This window comes from Halichoerus grypus, chromosome 10, assembly GCF_964656455.1.
Source record: "Halichoerus grypus chromosome 10, mHalGry1.hap1.1, whole genome shotgun sequence".
Classification (NCBI taxonomy): Eukaryota; Metazoa; Chordata; class Mammalia; order Carnivora; family Phocidae; genus Halichoerus; species Halichoerus grypus.
The window spans coordinates 113,878,410-113,900,044 of record NC_135721.1 but is presented as its reverse complement, the minus strand read 5'-3'; the positions used below and the strand labels follow the sequence as shown (position 1 = coordinate 113,900,044).

General features: G+C 46.7%; 2 protein-coding genes across 4 annotated transcripts in view; both read left to right on the top strand.

Annotated features, from left to right (window-relative positions):
- Positions 1-13,381, top strand: part of LOC118529555 (signal-regulatory protein beta-1-like) — a 35,530-nt gene extending 22,149 nt beyond the window's left edge. Inside the window, exons 6-7 of one of the 3 annotated variants that reach the window (XM_078057084.1) lie at positions 10,497-10,627; positions 11,372-13,381. In XM_078057084.1, coding sequence (XP_077913210.1) covers positions 10,497-10,578 — 82 coding nt within the window. In that variant the 3' untranslated portion in view covers positions 10,579-10,627; positions 11,372-13,381. Of the gene's footprint in view, positions 1-7,618; positions 8,113-10,496 lie in introns of those variants that run through there. The other 2 variants (XM_078057083.1, XM_078057086.1) reach the window with 2 other exon arrangements.
- A 5,323-nt stretch (positions 13,382-18,704) lies between these two features.
- On the top strand, positions 18,705-21,040 carry SIRPB2 (signal regulatory protein beta 2). The gene is made up of 3 exons (XM_036082402.2): positions 18,705-19,219; positions 19,757-19,822; positions 20,895-21,040. The coding sequence occupies exons 1-3, from the start codon at positions 18,805-18,807 to the stop codon at positions 21,038-21,040; spliced, it is 627 nt and encodes a 208-aa protein (XP_035938295.1). The 5' UTR covers positions 18,705-18,804.
- Positions 21,041-21,635: the final 595 nt, after the last annotated feature.

The window sequence follows — 21,635 nt, the reverse complement described above, 5'->3', positions numbered from 1 at the left end:
CCACGTCATATTCTGTGTCCTAGATGCCCTAGATGTCCAAGTCCCATGACTTCTGCTCCCTCCTGTTCATCTTCATGGTTGCTCAGACCCTGATCGGCATGTACCTCGATCACACTAATAGCCTCCTCACAATTTGCACTCTGGAGTTCACTAATCCATACACTACACAGACCTCAGAATGGTCTTTTCCAAACATTTGCCCAACACTTCAATTTAATAAAAATACATTTAAAAAAAAAAACCTTCAGATAGTTCCTCAGTCCCTAAGTCATACCTCGAGAAGGTGATAGCGAATACCCCAGGTGTCCCATACCTTGATACCAGAGGGAAAATGAAGCAGTCATAAGAGTCCCAGCTTGGACATGAAGATGCCTCATCCCCTTAGGAGAAGGCTCATGTCCTGAGCAAGCCCATAGCTTCCACACAAATAATGGCTCATTGCAAAGAAGGTAATGCCTTCATTTATTCCGCAAATATCACTGAGATTATACTATGTAACAGGCACTGTTTAGACACCGAGGAAACACTGGTAGACACTGGTAGGGATGGTTCTTACCTTTGTGGAGTTTACAGTCTGATGAGGACAGATACAAAAGAAAGAAGAGAGGGAAGGAGACAGGGAGGGAGGGAGGAAGGAAGGGAGAAAGTAGGAGGGAAGAAAGAAGAAAGTGATACGTGTCCTGAAGAAAATAAAAGGGTGCACAAGATATTGCAGATTGCAATGACCGAGAGCTCCACGGAATCAGGAATTAAATGGCAGCTATCTAGAAAGAACAGTAGAGAAAGCCTTTCGGAAAAGGGACTATTTGAGCTGCTATCTGAAAGTTGCAAGAGCCTGGGGAAAGACACTCCTGTTACGGGAACCCATTGCACCAAGACCTAAGGTCTGAAGGAATTTGGAACCTTCAGGGAAGAGGAAGGGGGCCAGTGGGGCTGGCATTGAAGAGTAATGGGACATGGAAAAATGCCGAAGAGATGGACGGGAGACAATCAGATCAGGGCTCCCCCAGTCTCTCCATCCCCAGGAGTGTCTAAGTTCCCCCTACGACATCAATCTCTGCAGGCATGCGCTAGCACGTCCATCACCCTGTGCTGCCTTTAACTACAGATCCACACGAGTGGTGCTAGAATTAACTTCCTCCTGATCTCAGGGCTTCCCTACATCCGCTCACTTTCGGCTTTGCCCACAATCCTCCTAAACACATTGGAAAATCTGGCTACTCTGGGACCCCAGGAAACTCTGCAGGGCTGTCTCGGGTCCTCTCCACCCAGGCAGAGCACATATCCAGATCTGCTCTTTTGCCAGGCCATACTGGGAGCAGGAGCTCCACCAGCCATGTCACCAAGAAGGAAGGCACTAGTCCTGACTCTCCAATCTCTCCAAACTGGAGCTGGGTTTTGCAGGAGGAGCAAGTTGCAGGACCCTCCTCAGGGCCCCACCAGTGTCGGTTCCCTCCAGCTCCCCTCCGCTCGCCCACAGATGGGGCAATATTGCCTTAGTCTCCGAAGCGTGTGTAAGGAGATGGGCGGGCGGCTTGTGGGGGGACGGGGGGGACGGAGGGAGAGACTACCTCTGCAGGAGACTGTTTTTCCAAACTTTCGCATCTTTCATCTGGAGCTCAGCCTTTGAAAACTCAAAGATGCATTTATACTCTATTTCTGCAATGACAGTCTCCCTCGAGATAGATGCATTACATTTATCTGCTCCCTAACTTGACCACGATAAAGCACAGGACACTGAGAGAAAGGCATGGGTAAAAACTGGGCTGCAGAGCTCTGCGGTGACACCAACAGGCGCATTTTATAACTACATGTCAGAAGTGTTAACTGCCTTAAAATGTATCCAGAAACCGACCACATCTCTCCATCTCCACTGCCTGAATTCACCCTCCTCTTTCCTGCATTGCTGCAATTAGCTCCTCACTGGTCTCCCTGCTTCTGCCCTTGCCTCTCTCATCCATTCTCGATATAGCCAGCAGAGGATCCCTTTAAAACAATAGTTAGATCTTGTCCTTCTTCTACTCCAAAACCTTGTAATAGCTGCTCATATCACTGAGAGTAAACCCAAAGTACTTACCTTGGCCCCCATGGCTTCTTATCACCCCCTCTCCTCATCCCCCTTTTGTCACTCTATGTTTTTTCCATAAAAATGATCACTTTTCTAACATACTGCATGATTTACTTATTTACTTTATTTATTATATATTGCCTGTCTCCCCTCACATGCCCCCCATCCAACTATATGTCATCTAAAAAACCCTTACTTTAATTCTAAGGATATATGTAGGCTGAAAGTGAAAGGTGGAAAAAGATATTCCATGCAAATGTGAACCTAAAGAGAGTAAGGGTGGCCATACTTATATCAGATAAAATAGACTTTCAGAAAAAAAAAGTCACAAGAAACAAAGAAGATCATTATATAGTGATAGAAGAACCAAATCATCAGGAATATATGACAAAAATTAACCAAAAAATAGATATAAGACCTAACTATACGACCTAAAACTAGAAACTTCTAGAGAAAAACATATGGGGAAGAGCTTCATGAGGTTTGGCCATGATTTTTGGATGACACCAAAGCCAAGACAACAAAGCCAAAATAGGCAAATGGGACTACATCAGATTTTAAGACTTCTGTGCATCAGGGCACCTGGCTGGCTCAGTCAGTGGAGCATGCGACTCTTGACCTCAGGGTCGTGAATTCGAGCCCCATGTTGGGTGTAGAAATTACTTAAAAAAATTTTTTTAATTAAAAAAAAAACTGTGCATCAAAGAAAACATCAACACGAAGAAAAAGCAGCCTATGGAATGGGAGAAAATATTTGCAAATCATGTATCTATAAGGGGTTAATATCTAGAACATATAAGAAACTTCCACAAATCAACAACAACAAAAATAACCTGATCAAAAATGGGCAAGGATTTGAATAAACAAACACCTCTCCAAAGAAGACATACAAATAGCCAACATATGAAATAGCCACGCATATGAAAATAGATGGTCAACCTCTCCAAGGAGAAATGGGAAATCAAGAGTCAGATGCTGGGGCACCTGGGTGGCTCAGTCAGTTAAGTTTCCAACTCCTGATTTCGGCTCAGGTCAAGATCTCAGGGTCCTGAGATGGAGTCCTGCATAGGGTGCCACGGTGAGCGTGGAGCCTACTTAAAATTCTCTCTCTCCTTCTCCTTCTGTCCCTCCCCCTGCTCGGTGAGCATTCTCTCTCTCCTAAAAAAAAAAAAAAAGAGAGAGAGGGATGCCTGGGTGGCTCAGTAGGTTAAACATCTGCCTTCGGCTCAGTTCATGATCCCAGACTCCTGGGATTGAGTCCCGCATCGGGCTCCTTGCTCAGTGGGGAGCCTGCTTCTCCCTCTGCCTGCCAGTACCCCTGCTTGTGCTCTCTCTCTCTGTCAAATAAATAAAATCTTAAAAAAAAAAAAAAAGAGTCGGACGCTTAACCAGCTGGGCCACCCGGGCGTCCCATTCAGCCTTTAAAAATAAGGAAATCCCATCACATGCTACAATATGCATGAACCTCGAGGAAATCACGCTAAGCAAAATAAACCAGCCACAAACGGACAAATACTGTATGATTCCATTCATATTAAGTATCTAAAGTAGTCAAAATCATAGAGACAGACAGTGGAAAGATCTTTGCCAAGGGCTGAGGGAAGAAAGGAGGGGGAATTAGTGTTTAGTGGGTATAGAATTTCAGTTTTGCAAGATGAAAAAGTTCTAGTCATCTATTGCACCACAAGGTAAATACGCTTAACACTACTGACCTGTACGCTTAAAAATGGTTAAGAAAGTAAATTTAATATTATGGGTTGTTTTCTTTACCACGATAAAGAAAAAAGAACACATATACACATACAAAGCTTTGAGATGAATGAAAGAAGCCAGATACCACCAGTCACTGTATGACTTTATTTATATGAAATTCAAGAAAGAGCAAAACCAATCTACAGTAATAGAAATCTGATGGGTTTTTTTGTTGTTGTTGGTTTGTTTGTGTTTTTTTTTTGTGTGTGTGTGGAACAAGAACCAAGTTTATGTGTTCATTTCTTGCATTTGAAGTATTCCTCGATGACATCCTTCGCCTGAGACTCTTTGCCATAGTCCTTAACCACCACACAACTGCAACCAACCACTTTATGGGGTTTTCCCTCTCTGTCAGTTTTACAGAGGCCTACCCATTCCCCTAGTTTCTTGTTGTCATCAACCTTGATTAGGTTAATTTGGTGTTCAGCACCAAGGGCCTCCACCAACTTGACATACATAGGCTCATCACAGTTGGATGCAAGCACACAAAGATGGGCTTGGTGCTTGTCTAAGGCTTTGGCAGCTTCGCAAATTCCACGTGCTAGGCCATCGTGGATGAGGGCAGTCTTCAGCACCTCTTGTAAAGCAGTTTTAACCTATGGGGCCAGAGCGTTGAGTGCCTGTCTGGGCCTATTAATAACCACTGTTACGGTTGGACTGGCCCTTGTGGTTCTTATGATTGCAAGATGCCCTTCAGCAACAACCATCAGGAAACTTTACAAAAGAAATAAAGGTTTATTACTTACAAGACCTGGAAATTACACAGGAAACCCGGAGCCACACAGCAAGGTCACAGGGTCACAGGAAGAGAGCAAGTGTGCAAGGGCATGGGGTTCTGTTTTTATTGGAGTCAGAGGTAGGGGGCTAGGGATTGGTGGGCTCACTATTGCTGAATTTAAAAACAGGATAGCAGGAATTTAAAGCGTGGGAACAGAAAAGGCAAGAGGACCAAATGGTCAGTTACAGAAATTAACCAAGATCTCTAAAACAAAGGAGCCAGTGGGTGGAGGCGGCCTGGCTCTTTATCCAGCCTTGGGGCTGGCCTGGTGTTTATTTGAGAAGTGGGTGCCTCCATGAAATGGATGCCTTGGCAATCAAAGCTTAAGTCAGGCACTTGCATTACAAAAGAAAAAAAGAAAAAAAGTAACAACTGTCAGTTCACAACCCTCTGGGGGAACTTCCTGGGTGTGATCTGAAACTGGCCGGCAATGGCACTGAGGGCTAAGGGCTGGGAGAGACCAAAGAAAACAGGCAGGCCACTCCAGTCTGATAGACAGCAGTTTTACTTGTGTATTTATTTATTTGTTTATTTATTTATTTAGAGAGAGCACAAAAGGCGGCGGGGCAGGGGGGGCAGAGGGAGTGAGAATCTTAAGCAGGCTCCACGCCCAGCGCTAAGCAAAAGGAACTTACATACAAGGCTTGCCTTGGGTGGCAGCAAGACGAATGGATCCCCGCCCCCCACTGCCAAATCCTAAACGTTTCTATAGTGGCCTTAACTGGGTTCCCTCACATACGCCATACAAATGTTAACACCACATCGCTATCTCAGGCTACGTCCTTGGAGCAGCCTCTGGGAGCAGAACGGCAACTGGGGCCCATATTCCAAGGATGGGAGGAGGTGTGGAGCTTCCCAGTGCCCAGGTTCAGCTCGCGGGTCAATGGGCAGCCACATCTTTTCGATGACCTTCCCCAACATCCTGGAAACACACAGCTGCTGTCTGCTTGGGCGGCTCCCACCCCCAACTGCGCTGGCTGTGGACAGAATGTTTGTGTCCCCCTCAGATTCTTCTGTTGAAGCCTGCCTCCCAGTGTGATGGTGTTAGGAGGTGGGGCCTTTGGGAGGTGACTAGGTCATGGGGGGGGTGGTCCTCTGGAATGGGATTAGTGCTCTTGTAAGAAGAGGCAGGACATAGTTTGCTTCCCCTTCAAACGGGCGAGGCCTTACACAGAGATTGAATGGGAAGGAACAAGAAGGACCCTTCTATGGCTCGTGGTGGTGATTACACAGGTGTATACAGATATAAAAAGTCTAAAAACTCAGTGAACCCCGGGTAATACTTGTGCACTTGCATACAGTACTATGTGTGTCCTACCTCAATAAAACCTTCAAACAATTGGGGCACCTGGGTGGCTCAGATGGTTAAGCGTCTGCCTTTGGAAACAGTCAACAAAACCAAAAGACAACTGACAGAATGGGAGAAGATATTTGCAAATGACATATCAGATAAAGGGCTAGTATCCAAAATCTATAAAGAACTCATCAAACTCAACACCAAAAGAACAAAGAATCCAATCAAGAAATGGGCAGAAGACATGAACAGACATTTTTCCAAAGAAGACATCCAAATGGCCAACAGACACATGAAAAAGTGTTCAATATCGCTCGGCATCAGGGAAATCCAAATCAAAACCTCAATGAGATACCACCTCACACCAGTCAGAATGGCTAAAATTAACAAGTCAGGAAATGACAGATGTTGGCGGGGATGCGGAGAAAGGGGAACCCTCCTACACTGTTGGTGGGAATGCAAGCTGGTGCAGCCACTCTGGAAAACAGTATGGAGGTTCCTCAAAAAGTTGAAAATAGAGCTACCCTATGATCCAGCAATTACACTACTGGGTATTTACCCCAAAGATACAAAAGTAGGGACCCGAAAGGCTACGTGCACCCCGATGTTTATAGCAGCAGTGTCCACAATAGCCAAACTGTGGAAAGAGCCAAGATGTCCATCAACAGATGAATGGATAAAGAAGATGTGGTATATATATAACAATGGAATATTATGCAGCCATCAAAAGGAACGAGATCTTGCCATTTGCAACGACGTGGATGGAACTGGAGGGTATTATGCTGAGCGAAATAAGTCAAACAGAGAAAGACATGTATCATATGACCTCACTGATATGAGGAATTCTTAATCTCAGGAAACAAACTGAGGGTTGCTGGAGTGGGGGGTGGGGTGGGAGGGATGGGGTGACTGGGTGATGGACACTGGGGAGGGTATGTGTTCTGGTAAGCGCTGTGAATTGTGCAAGACTGTTGAATCTCAGATCTGTACCTCTGAAACAAATAATGCAATATATGTTAAGAAAGAAAAAAAGAAGAAGAAGAATGTAGCAGGAGGGGAAGAATGAAGGGGGGGAAATCGGAGGGGGAGAAGAACTATGAGAGACAATGGACTCTGAAAAACAAACTGAGGGTTCTAGAGGGGAGGGGGTTGGGAGGATGGGTTAGCCTGGTGATGGGTATTGAGGAGGGCACGTTCTGCATGGAGCACTGGGTGTTATGCACAAACAATGAATCATGGAACACTATATCTAAAACTAATGATGTAATGTATGGGGATTAACATAACAATAAAAAAAAAAAAAAAGCGTCTGCCTTTGGCTCAGGTCATGATCCCGGGGTCCTGGGATCGAGCCCCGCATCGGGCTCCCTGCTCCGCGGGAAGCCTGCTTCTCCCTCTCCCACTCCCCCTGCTTGTGTTCCCTCTCTCGCTGTGTCTCTCTCTGTCAAATAAATAAATAAAATCTTTAAAAAAAAAAAACCTTCAAACGACACCAACAAGCACATCATGGGATTTGACATAAAACAGGAAAACGAAACGAGAAAGGCCAACCAAGCCATAGGACAGGACCCATTGCAAACAGCAGAAAGTCAGGATCAAGGACCTCAGAGGCTTCAGGAATAATGAGATGTCAAATCCTCCTAAATGAAGAGAATGGCAAAAATGATGCTAGTTGACTTCCAAGGTCAGGCTGTAAAAAGCCACGCATCCCTGCTTTGTTCCCCAGGGAATTGTGGGATTTGGTGCTTACAGACCACTGGAAATCCTCACTGCCTTAGCTCCCACGTTCACTGCGAGCTCCTGGGGAATCAGGAATCTGCAAGACCCACAGGATCGCCACCAGTAATGACAGCTTCCCGTGGTCTACAGGTGGCTTACGGAGGCAAGCCTGGGGACCGCTGCAACCCTCACGTTCACCACCTGCCGATGCCCCCGGATCTGCCTCTCTCCATTTCCAGAGGAGAAACCATGCCTTCCCTCGTCCACCTTCCAAATCTAATGCAAGCAGCTCTCCTTGGAGAACCTAATCCAGAGCAACACCGGCAAGGAGCTCTGGAAAATGTGGTTCCCAGACTTTCAGCCCTCCGATAAAGAGAAGAGAGAAAGGAATGGAGATAAAGCCTGATTGCAAAAACACCAGTATTGCTATTTTTTAAAATTGGTGTTTATTTGGTTGCTGATGAGATTGAATGTTTTCCCTAGACTTGCTTCCTGTGTTTTCCATTTGGCAGTAAACAATGAAAAAGCTGTTTTAAAAAGTTTAAAAGTTTCTTTTTTTTTTTTTGGTAGGGAGAAAAATAAAAGGCAATGTTAAGTGTAGACATGTTGTACTCATACCTCAGAAGCCCCTGTTGAAAATATGTTGGGCTGGACGCCTGGGTGGTTCAGTCGGTTAAGCATCTGCCTTCAGCTCAGGTCATGATCCTGGATCCTGGGATCGAGTCCCGCATCAGGCTCCCTGCTCAGCGGAGAGCCTGCTTCTCCCTCTCCCCTTGCTCCTCCCCCTGCTCATTCTCTCTCTCTCTCTCTCTCTCTTTCTCGCTGTCAAATAAATAAAATCTTTAAAAATATATATATGTTGGGCTAACTCCTCCAGCTAGTTATAGTCACTGCCTGCGACAGCCCCGCACACTGACCCTTACTGAGCCCTTACTGGGAGCCAGTGCCCCACCTGTGCATGGGTCCATGTTACAGATAAGTGGGGACAGGGCTAATATTTTTGAAGCACTCTCTTGTGCGTTTTTCCCTCTCCCAGTAGTCTAGTTCTGGTTCAGCTGCCCCTTACCAAAGCTGGAGCCTAAGGTTTGCTGCTTTGGGCAGGGGGCTGGAGGGAATCCCGCTGGAACAAAGAAGATAATGTGTTCAGGAGAGGGCTGAGGTTAGGAAAGTCCCTGCAGAAGAAAAGAAGCGGAATGCCTTCCCTTATGACTCTAGTGAGGGGTGGTAAGAAAAAGAGGGAGAAGGGCAGGAGTTGAGATGCCAGGGGCCTAGCACCCCCATGCCCTGGGATCAAAACTCTGGGCTAGGGCGGGAATGGAGTATAGATATCCCAGGTATGTTTAGAGATTCTTAGAGCAGAAAGGACCATGGCTTGGCCTCCTAGGGTGTCCAGGGGACCACAGGGGCCATGTCCAACCTGGCTTCTGAGAAATGGATCAACAAGAGTGCAGGAATTGAATATCTCCAGAAGTGGTAACTATGGTCAACCCTAAGGAAGGTGGTATAGCCCTATAGAGGAGATTTTGAATCCTGTGAATTCTGCTCCCTGTGGATGCCCGTGGGAGATAAATTACCAGAATGTCCACAATTCTTTCCCCCCTCCCTACTTCCACATCCTTGGCAATATTCCTCCGATCAAGAGGTGCAGTCTGTTTTCCATCCCTTCAATCTGGTCTGGTCTGGTCTGTGACTTGCTTCAACCAAAAGACTGCAGCAGAAGTGACACTTCTGTGACCTTGCAACTTCTGCTCTTTCTCCACACTGCCCCTCTCACATGTGAACAAGCCAGACCAGCCTCCTGGAGAACGAGAGACCGTGTGGAAGAGGGTGGAGGTGGTCCAGGCGACAGTCAGTCGACCCCAGCAGCAGAGTCCCCTAGCCAGCCTGCTGCTGATCTCAAATGCAGGAGCAATCCCAGCCAAAACCAACTGAGATGAGAAGAACCATGTAGCTGAGCCCAGGCAGAATTGTCAACCCACAGAATCACCAGTTAAATAAATGGTGATTGTTTTAAACCATTACATTGGGGGGGGGTGTTTGTTACACAGCAATAGCTAACCAATACAATACCTTACCTATTAAAATAAATAAAATTCATTTTAAGTAGCTCTTGAGAAGAAAAGAAATAGCTGAGAAAGGAATCCAGGCAGATGTGTGTGCAGGTGATTTAGAAGTTCCCCTGGGAGGGGGCACCTGGGTGGCTCAGTAGTTAAGCGTCTGCCTTCAGCTCAGGTCATGATCCCAGGGTTCTGGGATCGAGCCCCGCATCAGGCTCCCTGCTCAGCGGGAAGCCTGCTTCTCCCTCTCCCACTCCCCCTGCTTGTGTTCCTGCTCTTGCTATCTCTGTCTCTGTCAAATAAATAAATAAAATCTTTTAAAAAAATTATTAAAAAGAAGTTCCCCTGGGAGGATGACAGGGAGGGGTTGGGGGTCTGGCAGAATTTTCTAGGCCTGTGGTCAGTTCAAAGAGGCTCCAAAATACGAGTCTCCTAAACAGGAGAACAAGTAGAAGGAGCAATGGGATTTAGAAGACAGGGCCAGCCACACCTCAGCAGACCCAGTACAAAGTGTTCAGGGACCAGGCCAGACCAACCTCCCCATGGCACACACCAGTCCCTGAGACAGGACTCAGGACAAAGGCCCACCATCCTGCCGGGAAAGAAACTTCAGCCTCCTCTGCACCCAGGACCACCTGAAATAGGAAGGAGGGAGGGGAGCATTGAAAGCTTGAGCATTTTTGGGTTTTGTTTTGGGTTTTTTTGTTTGTTTGTTTGTTTGTTTGTTTTTGGAAAAAAACTGAGTTAACCTAAAAGAGAGTGATTGCACCATATACAATGCTCACTCTACCTCATACGTGCAACCATATTTTTATTCTGGTTTTACAGATTAGGAAACCGAGGCACAAAGTACTCAAATGATAGTCATGATTGGATAAAGCCAAGATTTGAGCCCAGACGGTGCTGCTAAAGAGACTGACAGAACCTGGAAGAGCCTGGGATTGCTTTAATTGGCAAACGTAAGTAAGCTTTTCCTTTCTGATAGCCAGGATGATAGGGGATCCCAAGGAAGTTACAGAAAATTAAGATGCCACAAACACAAATTTTTATATGCTCTAGGTGTGTTACATTTGGACCCCAGGAAATAGAGGTTTTAAGAGTTGCCCACTCTTATACTTTTAGGAATGGGGTCTGTGCCTTCACCACATTGCCAAAAGGAGGCCTCATGGGTCTTGCTTTATAATAAATCCTTCTTCTTAAGCAAATGCCACCTTCTCTATTTCCTGCATATCATGAATGATGATGGCTGGTGTGTTCAGCATTTCCATTGTGCAGAGCCCTCACCCACATAGTCTTATAATCCTCGCAACACCTTTCTGAGGAGGGGATTACTACCGTCCCCATTCTGCAGATGAAGAAACAAAGGCTCAGAGGTGGCAAGGGAGTTTGAAAGGTCACACAGCCCAGAAGAGGCAGACCCCAATACTTGATCCCCAAGTCTGGCCAACTCGGACGCATGCTAGGACGGGCATGCTCATCTTCCTTCCAGGGTTCCCAGCACGGGGCCTATGGCAAGGGGTCAGTAAGGTTTTGACAGAGCAATTACAGGAACCACTCGCTGCCCAAACACAGAACCTGGAAACCCCTCCAAACAGCTCCTTCGTCTTGCACCAGCAGCCTTATCATGCCATAGTAAAAACACTTCCCCAAGCAGCCTTGGCTACAAGAAGCAGAAACAGCCTTGCCCACTGGCTCCATTTCAGGCTCCAACACCCACCAGATTGAAGAACGGCGGCCAGTCTTGGGAACTGCAGGAGGCACGTGTGCCCCTTGCAATGATCACCCCTACACACCTGGCCCACACCCCTGCCTGCTCCTGGTCCTCTCTGGTGAGTGGAATCTGGGACAGAACAGGACCTGGCTGGTCCCAGAGAGGGGCACCAGGTGCTCTGGCATGCCTGGAGGGGCTCGACCCCACCAAGAGGGAATGGGTAGCTGAGAGATTTCCTGATCCCGGCAGAGTGCAGATCCAGTGTCCCAAGAAGTTCTGCAGCCCAGTGAGGTTAAGCTCCCAGGCTCTGGGTCCTCGCTGGCTGGGCTCTGGCTCGGACATCCATGTGCCCATGTCACATGCCACTTTGCTGTCCTCTTCTGCAAACAGAGCTGCTAATGGGGTGCTGTGAGTATTTAGTATAAAAATGATGAGGCTCAGCCCAGGATCAGTGACATAGTTTGCCGGACCCAGTGCAAAATGTAAACATAGATTCAAGAAGTGTTGAGACTTAACATAACATAATAAAATAAAATTAAATTTTTTAAAAAAGTGTTGAGAACTTTATGACAGCTACAGCAGAGCATTCACAAGTGTGGGGCCCTTCTAAGCATGGAGCCCTGTGTGACCACACAAATTGAACACCATGAGCCAGCATGGGCCCAGCCTGAGAAATCTAGGCTCAAACCTCACCACTGATTGATTTAAGTAACTTCTCTCTGGGCCTCAGCTTCCCCCTCTGTGAAATGGGGCTAATCATGGGACCCACCTCATGACTTTATTTGGAAGATCCAACGAGATAATACCTCTAAGTAAGTACCTGGCATAATGTTAAGATTTAATAACTGTTGGCTGTTATTATCCTATGTTCATCTCCTCTAAGTCAGGATCAGGCTGATTTAGCTCTTGAGTCCTGGGGCTCTTGGGTCCAGCCCAGCCTCTGAGCCCAGAACCCTCTGATCCAGCAGGCAACATGCTTGGCTCTCAGTAGGCTCATTCCATCTCCTGTCCATCTGGGCCCCTGTCCCAGCTCCTACTAAGACCCAGATCCTGCTCGTCTCACCTTGGGTCCTCCAGGATGGTCACCCCTGGAGAGGCCCTCGTGGGCTCAGATCTGGGGCCAGACCTGGCTGCTCCCTCACTCCGTGGCTGTGATTTGGGGCACCACTTTGCTTCTCTGAGCTGGTTTCCCCGACTGTAAAATGTAAATTGTAATTCCTAGATGCTCATTCCACAAATACCTCTGAGTATCCACTAAGGGTTAGGCGCTAGGCTAGAAAGTCAGATGTCTAAACTACCCAGGATCAAATATTTTAGAAAAAAACAGGTTTTATACCAGGCTTCCAAAAGGGAACCCCTCATCACGCGCTGTGAAAGGCAGGGCAGAAAATAGGTAGGAAGGAATCCCAGAGCTGTGGATAGTGAGCTGCTCCAGCCCTGCAGACACGTACCCAGGACATTTCCCAAAGTCCATGCAATGACATGGAAGGAGAACCAAGAAGGGGACAGCAGGAAGAGGTGAAGGGCACAGGCCTTCTCTCATTGAGGTACAAATAACATACAACAAATTACACATATTTAACATGTACACTTTGATAAGTTTTGTTGGGCATTGGATATACTTCACTCCTGTGAACTCATCACCAAAATCATTATCATGAACATACGTAACACCCACAAAAGTGTCCTTGTGATTCATCCTTTCCACTTCTCCTCCCCAGGCAACCACTTATCTGTTTGCTGTCATTATAGATTAGTTTGCATTTTCTAAAACTTTTTACAAGATCATGCAGTATGTACTCCTTTTTGCCCAACTTCTTTTACTCAGCATAAGTATTTTGAGCTTCGTTCATGTTGTTGCACGTATCAAGAGTTCACGCATGTCTTCATTTCTACCCTCTGTGTGGATAACCCACAGCTTCTTTTTCCATTCACTTGTTGACAGACATTTGGCTGGTTTGCAGTATGGGGCTGTCACAAATAAAGCATTTATACACATTCACGTACAAGTCTTTGTATGGATTTATGCTTTCATTTCTCTTGGGAAAATACCTAAGAATAAAATGACTGGATCATATGATAGATATGTATTTAACTTTTTAAAAAAGATTTTATTTATTTATTTGACAGAGAGAGACACAGCGAGAGAGGGAACACAAGCAGGGGAAGTGGGAGAGGGGGAAGCAGGCTTCCCGCGGAGCAGGGAGCCCAATGCGGGACTCGATCCCAGGACCCTGGAATCATGACCCAAGCCAAAGGCAGACGCTCAATGACTGACCCACCCAGGCGCCCCAAATATGTATTTAACTTTTAAGACACTTCTAAACTGTTTTCCAAGGAGGTTGGACCATTTTGCATTCTCATCAGCAATGTATGAAGATGATATTTCCTCTACATGCTCGTCAACACTTGGTATGGTCAATCTTTTTCATTTTAGTCATTCTCACAGGTGTGTAGAAATAGCTCATTGTGGTTTTATCTGTAAAGTCTGTACTGGTGTCACCTCTCTCATGCCTGATTAATAATCTGAATGTCTTTCTCTCTCTCTCTCTTCAGTACGGCTATAGGTTTATCAATTATAATGATCTCAAAGATTTCATTTTTGTTGACTTTTCTCTATTGTTTTCTCTTTTTTACTTTGTTGATTTTCACTCAGGTATTTGTGGTTTCCTTTCTTCTACTTTGAGTTTAATTTGCTCTTTTTCCTTGTTTCTTCCCCTTTTTTATTATTTTCTTTTTTTTTTTAAGACAAAAAGGGAGCACGAGCAGTGGGGGAGGGGCAGAGCAAGAGGGACAGAGAGAATCCCAAGCAAGCCCCACACTGAGCGCAGAGCCTGACGCATACTATAAATTTCCCTACACATCCCACAAATTTTAATATTGTGTTTTCGTTTTCATTTGGATAAAAATGTCTTCTAATTTCCTTTTCATTCTGTCTTTAATTCATGTGTTATTGGAAAGTATGTCATTCAGCTTGTGAATATCTCAGGGTTTCCTAGGCATCTGTCTGTTATTGATTCTAATTTAATTCCACTGTGGTCAAAGATTATGTTTGAATTCTTCTTAACTTGTTGAGACTATTTTTATGACTCAGGATATGCTCGATCTTGGCAAATGTTCTTTGTGCACTTGAAAAGAACCGTATATCCTGCTATTTGGGGGTCATAGAGTTCTATAAATGTCTATTAGGCTAAGTTAGTTGATAGTGCTTTTCAAGTCTTCTGTATTCTTTTTGACTTTCTGCCTACATGTTCTATCAACTATGAAAAGAAGGATATTGAAATCTCAAAGCATAGCTGTGGATTTGTCTGTTTCTCCCTGCCATTCTACTGGGTTTTGCCTCATATACTTTGAAGTCCTGTTATCTGGTGCACAAATGTTTGGGATTTATATGTCTTCTTGATTAATTTGCTCCTTTATCATTATGAAGTAACATTCTTTCTTCCTAGAGATATTCTTTGCTCTGAAATCTACTTTACTTGATACTAATATAGCCACTCCAGCTTTCCTTTGATTAGTGTTCATATGCTCTATCTTTTTCCATTGTTTTCCTTTTAACATACGCGCACCTTTAATATTTAAAGTGCTTTCTTGGGCGCCTGGGAGGCTCAGTCGTTAAGTGTCTGCCTCCCGCTCAGGTCATGATCCCAAGGTGCTGGGATCGGGCCCGCATTGGGCTCCCTGCTCAGTGGAGAGCCTGCTGCTCCCTCTCCCACTCCCCCTGCTTGTGTTCCCTCTCTCTCTCTCTGTCAAATAAATAAATAAAATCTTGAAAAAAAAAAATAAAGTGCTTTCTTGTAGGCAACAGATAGTCAGGTCTTACTTTTTTATCCAATCCAACAATCTCTAATTTTTACATGGGGTATTTAGACCATTTACATTCAAAGTGACTTTTTATAGGATTAGGTTTAGATCTTATTACTTTCCTATTTGTCTTATTTGTTCTTTGTTCCCTTTTTTCCCTTTTTCTGTCTTCTTTTGATTGTAGAATATTTTTATAATGCTATTTTGTCTCCTTCATTGGCTTATTAGCTATAACTCTTCATTTTGCTGTTTAGTGGTTGCTTGAAGGTTTATAGTATACATCTGTAATTTAACACCATCTACCTTTAAATGACAGCATACCATTTAGCATACAGTATAGGAAACTTTTGAAGGTATCCTAGTGTTTCCCCCCTCCCAGTCTTTATTCTGTTGTTGTCAGAACTTTACTTAAACACGTGTCAAAGCCTCACAATAGAATGTTATTTGTTTTTATCATTTCAGGGCCTTGCCGTTCAGATATGCTAGATGGGACCAGAGCACCTTTCTGAGTACTCTCTTCTGTGTGTTCTACCCATTGCTCTGTCAATCATGAGGTTTTCCGGTTTGGCTGGTGGCAACAGGCACTATTCTCAGCCCTGTGTGAGTGGAGGGCATCTTTCAGTGCACGTGTGTGAGGTGCGAGGAAACTACCCAAGGCCAGGGAACAAACCAACAGAAAGGATTAGAGAGAACAGATCTGACTGGCTCACATCGTGGTGTGTGAGGGTGGATGCTGCTGAACTTCTCGGAACTAAGGACAAAAGCAGTCCCTAGGACTGAACATGAGGTATCACGTAGTCACAACGGTGAGGCTACTATCACATGCCTAGCCAAGGACGGGCAGGAAAGGAATTTAGAATTCCACATCCCCTCCCCAGATCCTCTTAGAAGGGAACGTCTGCCTCACCTCCCTATTCCCACGCCTCACTTGCAACTGAGAAACACCATGGTATCCTGCAAACTTAGGTCTTGGAGTGAGACGGAGTTATCCACCAGGCCTGATGGTCACATACACCAGGGGAAAGTTGGGGTACAAAGCTGATGACCTATGTTGAGCAGAACCTTAAGTCATCTGACCTGAGTCCAAATCCGGGTCATGATGCTGTCTGAATATATGGTCCCTTCATGTTCCTTCCCTTTTCAGTTTTCTCATCTGAAAAATGGAGGTAACAATAATACCTACCTCGGGGTGTTCTTGAGGGGAGCACCTGAGATGATGTTCATAACCCAGGTGTGAAAGAACTTGCATGGGAGACTCAGCCGTCTTTCTCCGTGCCCATTTTGAGGCCAAACTCAGCAGTTCAACCCCCAAAATAGACCCACTTCCCAACACACCAATAAGCATTGCAGTTTGGCAAAGAATTCACACAAGACACCTGAAAATAATATAATATTACGTGTCAACTCTACTTCAAATAAAAAAAAAACGTTTTTAAAGTTATACAATTGTATACAGTACATAAAATTTCTGGTATTTGCTATATGTAAATAATGCCTCAATAAAGTAGTGTTTTAAAAAAAGAATTCACAGGGGGGCCCCTGGATAGCTCAGTTGGTAGAGAATGTGAGTCTTGATCTCAGGGTTGTGAGTGCAAACCCCATGTTGGGCATAGAGATTACTTAAAAATAAAAAAAATTTATTTTTAAAAATTTAAAAATTTTAAAAAGAATTCACAGGAAACAGGGAGGATGTTCACACTGAACACCACGGCACACACACTTTGTGTGATACATTTGAGGGCTAAGAGCAGGGGCTCCGGAAACAGACTGTCACATTCTTATTGGATGAGGTATTAGTTTAGGTGGCCATAACAAAGTGCCACAAACTGGTGGTTTAAACAGCAGAAATGTATTTTCTCTTACTTCTGGAGGCTAGAAGTCTAGGTGAAGGTATCAGCTGTGTTGGTTTCTTCTGAGGCCTCTTTCCTTGGCTTGCAGATGGCCGCCTTCTCCTCCTGCCTCCACGTGGGCCTCCCTCTATGTGAGTCTGTGTCCTAATGTTCTTTTCTTATAAGGATGCCAGTCATATTGGATTAGGGTCCACCCTCACGCTCTCATTTTAACTGAATTGCCTCTTTAAAGACCCCGTCTCCAAATGCAGCCACATTCAGAGGTACTGGGGGTTAAGACTCCAATATATGAATTTGGCCAGGGAGACACAATTCAGCCCATAAATAGTGATCTTGGGAAACTTACCTAATTGTCCAGGCTCTCGGTGTCTTCTGTGAGGATAGGAATAAGGCCGCCCATGTCACAGGAGGGTTGGGAAGAATAAATGGTAATACATACAGGGCTTGGGACATGGTGGGCACTTAAGCGCCATCTATAATTTGTAAGTTCTCCATCCAATAGCTCTGCCCTGCCTCTCGAGCCAACCTCCCCATCTTTTGCACTTCCTCTGCCAAAACATCCCTCCAGCATTCTGAGCAATTATTCTTGGCCGGCTAATGACTAGATTTGGTCAAGCTCAGCTCTGAGGGCTCCAGGGCCTTTCTGCTCGGCACAAAACTTCTCTTCCTGTGTGGGGTTTAGTGACTTGAGTGGGAAATCAGAAAAGACCCTGGAGGAGGGTACCTCCGTGCTTGTGAATGGTGAGTATCAGGCTCTGCGGGTCTAAGCACACGGCTCTGAGCTGCGTCCCTGCGTCAACCGCCTCTACCCACAGCCGTGCTGTGCACACAGATCCCAGTGGCGCACAAAATAAGTGTGTCTCACTCACACACGTACAGGCAGCTGGAGTGGTTCTGCCCCATGTGCCTCGTTCCAGGGCCATGTCTTATCGCAGCTACCCACAGTACATCTGTGTCGTGGAGACGGCAGAAGCAAAGAGGACACGTCCCAATGCCCCCAAGCACATTTCTAGCTTCTAATCACGTAATGTCTGCTAACAGCCCATTGGCTAAAGCAAGTCACGTGGCTAAGCTCAAGGTCGAGAGACCGTGATGTGTACCCTCCCACGTCGAGGCCATGGCAAGAGTAGGGATGTACCATACTACCAGGAGAGTCAAGAACTAGGGCTGATAATTTCATCTACCGCACTCCCCATGTCATCAGTCATGCTATCTGTAAGTCTAGCCGCAGTGACCTGGGTACTGAAATCCTGGGTCTGCCAATCAGTAAGAGTGTGTTCTTAAATCAGTCACTTCAGCTCTATATAGTTCAAGTGCTTAACTTGTAGAATAAGTGACATGATTCCTACTTTGAGGGTCATTTGGGTGATGAAATAGAAGAATGGATGTTTGTGGAACCACCCTGTAGACTGTTGACAGGCAGAATATCTGTGGCAGGTGACTGGGGGCAGGAGGAAGGGCTCATTTTAACTTGACGCAAGCATGTCAGAAAGGCTTCTCGGGCTCCTTCCAAGCTGTGACAGGGACCTTCTCTTGGTCCTACAGTCCTCTGGGTTTCCAACCTCAGGGGGATTTTCTGGGCCATCTCCACCACCAGACTGAGAACTTTCTCCCAGCCCAGGGACATCTGTGTGTCTTGCTGAGCTTCATTTTTCCCAATCTTAACATCAGCACATAGTAGGGACTGAGAACTTCTTTACTGAGTGAATACTGGGGATGCAGAGCGAGTCGCTGAGTAGAGAAATCAGGGAAGAGGGGAGGCAGGGAGGATATGAGGGAGCTCATGAGCAGACAGCGGAGGAAGAAACGGAATACACCAAGGCCCCTCTCTTTGGCTTCAGGAGCTGGGGACCCAGAGCCAGACCTCTGGATCATCCAGCCCCAGGAGTTGGTATTGGCAACCACCGGAGACACTGTATTCCTGAACTGCACAGTGCTTGGAGATGGTCCCTCAGGCCCCAGGAGGTGGTTTCGGGGGGCTGGTCTGAGCTGGGAGGCCATTTACAACTTTGAAGGCATCTCCCATCCCAACGTGACAGCAGCCCGGGCCTCCAGCGGGGATTTTAGCATTCTTCTGCAAGGTGCCTCTGCTGAGTGGGCAGGCACCTACTACTACTGTGTCAAGTTTCAGAGGAAACTCAACAGACAATACCTGTCCGGACCGGGCACCAGGCTGAGAGTAAAAGGTGAGACAGGTGGTCTAGGAGGCATTGAGGGCGAGAGGGAGGTGGTCTACAAGGAACTTTCCATCGTGTCCCAAATAAACCAGCTGTTCTCAGCCTCCAGCCTTTCCACAGGCCGTTCCCTCTGCCTGGAATTCTTTTTCCTTCTCTCTGGAGAACTCCTACTCGTCCTTCAAGGCCCAGCACAAATAGCTCCTCCTCTGTGAAACCTTCCGTTTTTCCCAGGCAGAGTTAATTTCTCCCCATTCTGGGCTCCACAGAACCTTGTATAGACCATCAATGATTTAACAGCGTCTGTTGAGTGCCTGTTTACTGCCTTGCATTACACTAGGTGCTGTAGATACTGCAATGAATCAGACATTGTCCCTACCCCAGAGATGCTCCCACAGGTCTAGCTAGTCCCTCTTAGTTGCAGAGTTTGACTTCTAGCCCCCATCCCAGGCAGACCCATCTCGATGACCCCAGGTGCTAGCACAGGGGCTCGGGAAGTGGCAGGACAGAAAGAAAAGGGGAATGTGAGACTGTCTCTCTTCCTTGCAGCAAACCGCACTTCTCCCCAGGAGACAGAATTCACCAATGAACATGTAGACAGGCTCTTTCCATCAGGTGAGTGTACTTACCTCCTGTGAAGGTACCCAGTCCCCACAGGCAAGGGCGGCCAAACATGGCTTGGCCATGGGAAGGGAGCAGTTTCTGACTTCTAGGGCCATCTGCCACCAAGAAAGTCCCCCGGACTTCATCTCAACTGCAGAACCATGTTGAAGCCAGAGAACCATGTTGAAGCTCAATCAGAGAAAGGACTCTCTAACAGCCGGTGCTGACTGTTCAGTGGGCAGTCTTGCTTGAGAGGTAGTGAGCTCCCCATGAGCCAGTGCAAGGACACACCCATGAAACTGTACATCACGGCGCTGGAGAACATGGCTTTGTAGCCAGGCATCCTGGATTGAGCCCCCTTCTAGCTGTGTGATTGCGGGCAGGTAGCCTTGCTCCTTAAATGGCTGTTGTCCTGCTCTGTGAACTAGAGGGGAGAAGAGATAAGAATCGGAGAGCCTACCTCATGAAGTTGGATGTAGATCCGATAAGATTTACGCGTGCCAAGTGCCCAGAACTGTGCATGCCACATCACCTCAGGGGTGCTTGGGACTGGGGTGGGGTTGGGGGTAAGACTTGGGGTAGCAACCCCAGATGCTCCCTGTTGCTCAGCCCTGTCCCTGCCATTCTTGGGAGCCAGACCACGTGGTCCCATCACTTCTCTGACATACATGTCCCTGAGCAAATCATGCCCCCTCTCGGAGTCTGCCTCCTCATCTGTACCAATTGCATTATTATCCTACCTTGCAAGATAAGTTTAAGGACTATATTAGGCAATTAGGAAGTGCTTAGCTCAAGGTCTGGGGCAGAGGAGCTGAGCAGCCCATAAATGAACACAGTTTTCTATTACTGTCAGCTGTCAGGAATGCTGCCAAGATGACAAAACGTACAGGTAGGATATTGGGCAAAGCCTCTTCAGGCCCAGGACAGAGGGAGGGGAGGTCTTAGATCTCCTCTCTCAGCGTAGAAAGAATGTGGCTCCAGAGGTTTACAGCCACTGGGCCATCTTCCTTGTGGGGACACTGAGGTCTGGGACTATTGGGGAATCACCCAGGGTCCTTCCTGAGCTCTCCCCTGTGTCCTCCAGACCTCCTGTCTGTGTTCACACTTGTGGTCCTGGGGCTGAAGACAATGACCTTGGCCGCACTCCTGCTGGCCCTGGCTGCATACTGGAGGAGGCGTCAGCAAGAAGACATCAAGACCCCAGGCCCAGCAGGACTGGGCCCCCCTTAGCATTGGGCATAGAGCATGGGGCATGGGGCATGGGTGAGGGGTGAGCCCCAGAGTTGGTCCTCTGAGTCGGAGAGAGACCAGGGCTCCCCAGCCACTTCTCTGCCTCTGATCTCAACCTCCAGATGTTCCCCAGGCCTTGTGCCAAACTCCGGGATCCCCATACCTGGTTTCCACTCACCCGGTGAAGTTCCCCACCGGGCACTGACTGGGCTCCCTTCTGGTGTGCCGTGCGTGCTCTCCCCTCACAGCCCGTGCAAGCCCTCCTGGTCCTTCAGGGCTTGGCCCGGCTCTCTTCTTGGGGCCCTTGTTCCTGCTACAGCCCCGTCTGGAGTGCTGCTCCCTTCCTCCACTCTCCACATTTTCTCATCCTTCAAAATCCAACTCAGAGTCCTTTCTGGAAGGTTTCCCTTCCGGAATGTTTTCCAAGCATCTCTGAGCTTGCAGAGCCAGACTGCCCAGGTCCCTCCATTTACATCCTTCCCTCCCCATTTCCCGCCTTATTTCCTTCCCCACCATGGCTGGCTTGGGTGGCTGTAATAGGTAAATGCAGGTTTGGCAACTTTAACAAAACTCTCTCTTTCTTTTTTTAGATTTT

Bases quoted from the DNA above. Each gene is read 5' to 3' on its own strand.
- SIRPB2 (XM_036082402.2), top strand. From the start codon at position 18,805: ATGAGGGAGCTCATGAGCAGACAGCGGAGGAAGAAACGGAATACACCA. The intron at 19,220-19,756 runs GTGAGACAGGTG...TCTTCCTTGCAG, and splicing joins CACCAGGCTGAGAGTAAAAG to CAAACCGCACTTCTCCCCAG. The intron at 19,823-20,894 runs GTGAGTGTACTT...TGTGTCCTCCAG, and splicing joins AGACAGGCTCTTTCCATCAG to ACCTCCTGTCTGTGTTCACA.